The sequence below is a fragment of the Cyprinodon variegatus genome, unplaced genomic scaffold, assembly GCF_000732505.1.
Source record: "Cyprinodon variegatus isolate N-32 unplaced genomic scaffold, C_variegatus-1.0 Scaffold609, whole genome shotgun sequence".
Classification (NCBI taxonomy): domain Eukaryota; kingdom Metazoa; phylum Chordata; class Actinopteri; order Cyprinodontiformes; family Cyprinodontidae; genus Cyprinodon; species Cyprinodon variegatus.
This window is the reverse complement of record NW_015151062.1, coordinates 165330-171941: the sequence shown is the minus strand read 5'-3', so window position 1 is coordinate 171941 and position 6612 is coordinate 165330. Positions and strand designations below refer to the sequence as shown.

Genomic DNA, 6612 nt, shown 5'->3' with positions numbered 1-6612 from the left:
GCGTGCAACTGCACGCTTTGATTTTTGTTGACAACAACTATGCGGCGCTTAACATACGTCACGCACTCCGTCCCCATAATCACAGCTCTATGGAGCAGCATCAGACTCATTCTGACTAGAATTGAGGAGGACTACGTCAGGCTAGTTATTAATGCCGTTATAGCTAGAAACCTTCCAAAGGTATCCTGATCAGATCTATGCCTTGATAGCTAAACCATTTCATCAGACCCTGTTTGCACTGGAGGGGCAATGGCTGCAGTCCAAGCTTGGCCTGGATGGTAAAACTCCATAACTTATCTCTAAGACTCAGTTTGGCCGAGAAACAGCGAAGAGCTTTTAGGACTTTGTAACGAAGACCTCAATCTTTCTGTCAGACTAAACATCTGTTCAGTGGTAATATGGGTTAGACATGAAATGTTGCTTATTAGGAGTTTACAGAGTTTGTTGAGGAACATTCGTTAACCTGTTTGTCTGCACGCTGATGGTGGAATATACTCTCATCTTTAGCTTCTAGAGAAAAACATTGTCTCTTTTGTGAGGAAAGAGCTGAAGGCAGCGCTAAAGCTTCTGAGACCAAACTCATCCGAGGGCCAAAAGAATCCAAGACAGGATGAAGAGTTAATGCAGGATGAGGATGATGGAGAAACCATCTGCAACAGAGAAGCATTACTGAAGATCACAACTTTTTTCCTGAAGAAAATGAACCAAGCAAAGTTGGCTGACGATCTACAAAACAGTAAGACTGTTTAAATAAATATATGTGAAAACAAAAAGCGTAGACATTTCAGCTGTGGTCATTTTAGACACATCGCGTTTCCTCAAACAGTCTTTTGCTTTTCTAGTGACCTTTTTCGCTATAAAACAGCACAAGATGAGCAAAATTGGAATGAAACATGTTCCTTTCTTGATTTGTTTGTCTTTTTATTAAGGATGCCTGGCTCCCATGTGTAAAGGTAAACTTAAATCTGGTCTGAAGAGGAGGTTCCAGTGTTTGTTTGAAGGAATTCCTAAAGCAGGAAGTCCAACCTTTCTGAACCAGATCTACACAGAGCTCTACATCACAGAGGGGGGGGCTGGAGAGGTCAATACTGAACATGAGGTCAGACAGATCGAAACAGCGTGTAGGAAACCACTCAGGCCAGAAACAACAATCAGACACAAAGACATGTTTAAACCCCGACCCGGAAGAGACCAGCCAATCAGAACAGTCCTGACAAAGGGAGTCGCTGGCATTGGGAAAACAGTGTTAACACAGAAGTTCACTTTGGACTGGGTGGAATACAGAGTTCACCAGAACATCCAGTTCATATTTCCATTCACCTTCAGAGAGCTGAATGTGCTGAAGGAGAAAAAGTTCAGCTTGGTGGAACTTCTTCATTTCTTCTTCACTGAAACCAAAGGAATCTGCAGCTTTGATCACTTCCAGGTTCTGATCATCTTTGATGGTCTGGATGAGAGTCGACTTCCTCTGGACTTCACCAACAATGAGATCGTCACGGATGTCACTGAGTCCACCTCGGTGGATGTTCTGCTGACGAACCTCATCAGGGGGAAACTGCTTCCCTCTGCTCTCCTCTGGATAACCACACGACCCGCAGCAGCCAATCAGATCCCTCCTCAGTGTGTTGGCATGGTGACAGAAGTCAGAGGGTTCACCGACCCACAGAAGGAGGAGTACTTCAGGAAGAGATTCAGAGATGAAGAGCAGGCCAGCAGGATCATCTCCTACATGAAGACATCTAGAAGCATCCGCATCATGTGCCACATCCCTGTGTTTTGCTGGATAGTTGCTACGGTTCTAGAAGATGCATTGGAAACCAGAGAGGGAGGAGAGCTGCCCAACACCCTGACTGAGATGTACATCCACTTCCTGGTGGTTCAGACCAAAATGATGAAGGTCAAGTATGATGGAGGAGCTGAGACGGATCCCCTCTGGAGTCCAGAGAGCAGGAAGATGATCGAGTCTCTGGGAAAACTGGCTTTTGATCAGCTGCAGAAAGGAAACCTGATCTTCTATGAATCAGACCTGACAGAGAGTGAAATTGACATGAGAGAAGCCTCGGTGTTCTCAGGAGTCTTAACGCAGGTCTTTAAAGAGGAGTCAGGGCTGTACCAGGAGAAGGTGTTCTGCTTTGTCCATCTGAGTATTCAGGAGTTCCTGGCTGCTCTTCATGTTCATCTGACCTTCATCAACTCTGGCATCAACCTCATGTCCAAGACGAGAAGAAAATCTCTGAGGGATACATTTTCAGGGGATAGACCTAAATCAGTGCTCTTCTACCAGGCTGCTGTGGACAAGGCCATTGATGATCCAAATGGAACACTGGACTTAGTGCTGCGCTTTCTGCTGGGACTTTCATTGCAAACCAACCAGACTTTCTTAGTAGATGCAATGACAAAGAAAGGGAGTAGCTCAAAGACAAACCAGGAAATAGTTGGTTACATAAAAAATAAGATCAATGGTAATCTGTCTGCAGAGAAAACCATCAATCTCTTCCACTGTCTGAATGAACTGAAGGATCGTTCTCTGGTGGAGAAACTTCAACAGACTCTGAGTTCAGAAAGTCTCTCCTCGGTTAAACTGACTCCTGCCCAGCTGTCAGCTTTGGCTTTCATTCTGTTGTCATCAGGAGAAGATCTAGATGTATTTGACTTGAAGAAATACTCTGTTTCTGAAGAAGGTCTTTCACGGCTCCTCCCAGTGATGCAAGCTTCCACCAAGGCTATGTGTGTAATGGTCGTAAATATTGAGTTCATTTTTCAATCTTTGCTTTGTTCATTTTCTGATCTGAGTGAATCCTCTACAGACTAAGTGGCTGTGACCTTTCAGAGAGAAGCTGTGAAGCTCTGTCCTCAGTTCTTTGCTCCAGGAACTCAGCTTTGAGAGAAATGGATCTGACTGGCAACAACCTGCAGGCTTCAAGCCTTACCCTGATCTGTGCTGGACTCCAAAACCCACACTGCATAATGGAAGCGATCAGGTCTGGATTTAGTTTGTCTGAATAATTCAAGTAATCATAGGTAACATTTTACTCCATAATGTGTTTTTCAAGAGCTTCTAACGCTATGTTCACACCGCAAGCAGCAGAGGCAGCAGAAGCAGCTGGTTTCCATGCAGAGTCAATGGTTGACGCACATCAAGGTGCAGCAAAAGGTCGCGCAGCGCATCTGAGCAGCAGGAGCAGCGCCTCACGAGCTTCTGAGCATCTGACGCGCGATGCGCTTCAGAAGCAGCGGCTGCTGGAGTTGGAAAACTTGAACTTTTGCTGCTGGATGCGCCTCATCGACCAATGAGAGAAGCTGATCTGGGAGCTGGCAGGGAGTCAGACGCAGCACTGCTGATGCAGAGCGCTATGATCACTCCTCTGAAACAGTTTATTAACGCCTAAATTAACTTAGAATGTAGAAACCTGGTGACAAAGTGTGTTCCATTTTATTATTCTGGTGTCTGTAGTTTGGATTACGTACGTGAAAAACACCTTCCAGCTGCTGCGAACGCGTAGGGGAAAACTGCGAAGAGGCAGCGACGCGTCAGAAATAAACTTTTACAAGCTTCAACAATGAAGCAGCACGCGAGTTTCTGCTGCTCCTGCTGCATGCGGTGTGAACGTAGCATTATAGCAGTACTGTCTATGGTTGAAGCCGCAGTGAGCAAAGTCCTCCAGATGATCATCTTTCAATTAGCAGAGAACTTAACGATATATTTTAACCATGGTTTTCATTTTCAGATTCAGTCACTGCAACCTCTCAGTGGAAAGCTGTAGAATATTGTCTTCAGTTCTCTGCTGCAAGTCTGCTTCTCTGAGACACTTGGACTTGACTAACAACGACTTGTGGAATTCAGGAGTGAAGGCTCTTTGTGATGAACTGAAAAGACCAGAATGTTTACTGGAAACTCTCAGGTAGAAAACATTAAAGACTGTATAAATGATTGCATCATTCTAACTGTATAAAAGGAATGTTTTCTGTGTAGTTTATCAGGTTGTCTGATCACAAGTGAAGGCTGCCTTTTCCTGAATTCTGCTCTGAGCTCCAACCCCTTCCACCTCAAAGAGCTGGACCTAACTTACAATCATCCAGGAAAATCAGGGCAGAGGATCCTTTCTGATGGACTGAAAAATCCCCACTGGAAGCTCCAAAGTCTCCGGTACCAAGAAGCAGATAAACTCCACTTTTATTTGGAGAATATCCTCACATCCATTGTTCATTCTGAGGAAAGGTTAGAGCTAAAACTAAATATTTTCTGCAGGATGGACCATGAAGGACCTCACAGACTGAAACCTGGCCTAAAGAAGTGTGAGTATTTCCATATTTATTTTACAGAAGGAACATCGACATTAAAGGAATAGTACACCCAAAGCATTCAGCGTCTGCTCTGCCGATAATGCAAGCGTAGAAGAAGAAATGTGCTGTTTACCTGTGCAAAGAAAGAAACAACGAAAGAAAAATGTCTGAGGACTTCAGTGTTGAGGAAGAGCATGAGTTCTTTGTACGCGGTTTCCGTAGTTGATAAATCTTTTTAAACAGAGAGAAGCAGATTTAAAGGCGAAACAGATTTACTGGGATATGCAACATGCAATGAAATATATCTCTAAGTTTACAAGAAAAAATATGGTATGCTGTACTTCAAATGCAGCAAGTCCATATTGTTCTGGATGGAATTAAAATTGTACTTCTAGGGATGCAATATATATTGATTTTGGCATCAGAATCGGCTGTTATGCATTTTTTTTTATACATTAATGTTTTTGGGCCCTATATATGTAATGCACCAAAAGCCATCTCTATAACTATCTATAAATATAAATTTCAGTGTAATATGGTTCTCATGTGTTCTCGACAATAGAAAAGCATTCATGAAATATATATTTGAGCTCATTTTTGGAAAAATACAAAAACCTAATGAAAGTGCTTGGTTCTAGTAACTGTAGGTCAATCAGGCTCCACCCTAAGAGTGTCCCCACCAACTGTCATCACTAAGTTACTCACTTCTACTAAAATATCAAACTGTCATGATTTTATCAAGAGCTCAGACCCACATGCAGAGAGACCAATCCAGAGAGACCAGGGGAAGGTTTAACAGGTTTGTTTAGGAGTTTGTGATGAATCCAGTGTTGCTCTGAACACTGCTCAACCAGAACTGAAAGGTGAGGGGAAGACACCGCGGCTAGTTCAGGCTCAGTAGGAACCTTGATTCTCGAACTTGAAGAGGAAAATTTGGTAGATAACTCACGTTTCAAGGAAAGTTGCTGACTCTTAGACTCCAGTCTGTGTGCCGAAGTTTGAGTGTTTGTTTGATTCGGTGGAGGGCGGACAGGGTTTACCCAGAATGCGGTACGTATGCACGGGACGTAGTGGAGATAAATCCCTTACTCAGTGTGAAGCTCAAATGATCTCTTGAGGGAAAGTGGATTCAAACCTCCAGTTTGAATCCTCAACTCAGTTTGAATCTCAGATGATCCTTCCAGGGAGAGAAGGTCCGAAACATCCAGTTTGCAAGATGACCTACTGCAGAGAGACAAAAAAAACAAGATTAAAACTAAGTTTGACAAGAACTCAGTTTGACTCAGCAAAACTCAGCTTTGCTAGAGTACCTGAAACTGGCAAAACAATAACTCAGGTTAGACTTTGCTAAACTAAGCATGGCTAGATTACCCCAAACTGGCAAACACTCTGGCCTTGAGGCAGTGGCAGTCAGCAGCTTAAGAGCACTCCGTTCATAAGGTAACTCACAGCAGGTGTGTAGAGAGGTGGACCAGAACCAGGCGCCTCCTGGTGGAGGAAGGGAGACAAACACAGAAAAATCAGCTTTTTTGTATTTTAATCTAGTGTTTTACCCTTTACATTAAATTACATTAAATTACATTCTACACTTAGGGAGAAGAAAAAGAAGCTTTAAAATGCAGTATTTTTAAGCTATTTATATATTATTTAAATTATTAAATCCAAGTTAATTTTGGACAAGTTCATCCTTTCAGTGACAAAGATGGAAAAACAAGAGGAAATAAGCAAGTATGCATATGCAACTTTTACACTAAATTGAATGAAACATGTGGTTAGAATTGATTTGGCAATTCATTGTTTATGAATGTGACAGTCCTACTAAAGACTTGATACTTGACCTAGACTTGCAAAAACTTGACTTGACAGACTTGTGAAAATGTCTGGATTCTATCTAGGTGGCGTCCAGGTTCCTTCATGGTTCTCTCAGGGTACTCCTCCACAGTCCAACTCAGGCTAGCTAGTCCCTATAATTCTCTAGTGATGCATGTGTGAGCTCTAAAACCTGACCAACACGTTATAAAATCCTCATTAAGGTGTAGGTGCTCACACATTTTCTTTTCTTAGGAGTTTTAGATAATTGATTAATGTTAGATAAGTAATAAAGTAATTTGAATACAGTAAATGTTTCTTAAGTGCATGTATAATAAAAGTTACCTTGAAAGCCTATTATATACACTCACCGGCCACTTTATTAGGTACTCCATGCTAGTAACGGGTTGGACCCTCTTTTTCCTTCAGAACTGCCTCAATTCTTGGTGGCATAGATTCAACAAGGTGCTGGAAGCATTCCTCAGGGAGTTTGGTCCATATTGACATGATGGCATCACA

General features: G+C 42.6%; 1 protein-coding gene across 1 annotated transcript in view; it reads left to right on the top strand.

Annotated features, from left to right (window-relative positions):
- Window positions 1–6612, top strand: part of LOC107096259 (NACHT, LRR and PYD domains-containing protein 3-like) — a 20329-nt gene that overhangs the window by 9296 nt on the left and 4421 nt on the right. Inside the window, exons 3-8 of the mRNA XM_015392839.1 lie at window positions 508–736; window positions 930–2727; window positions 2808–2981; window positions 3729–3902; window positions 3974–4147; window positions 4250–4296. Coding sequence (XP_015248325.1) covers window positions 508–736; window positions 930–2727; window positions 2808–2981; window positions 3729–3902; window positions 3974–4147; window positions 4250–4296 — 2596 coding nt within the window. The remainder of the gene's footprint in view (window positions 1–507; window positions 737–929; window positions 2728–2807; window positions 2982–3728; window positions 3903–3973; window positions 4148–4249; window positions 4297–6612) is intronic.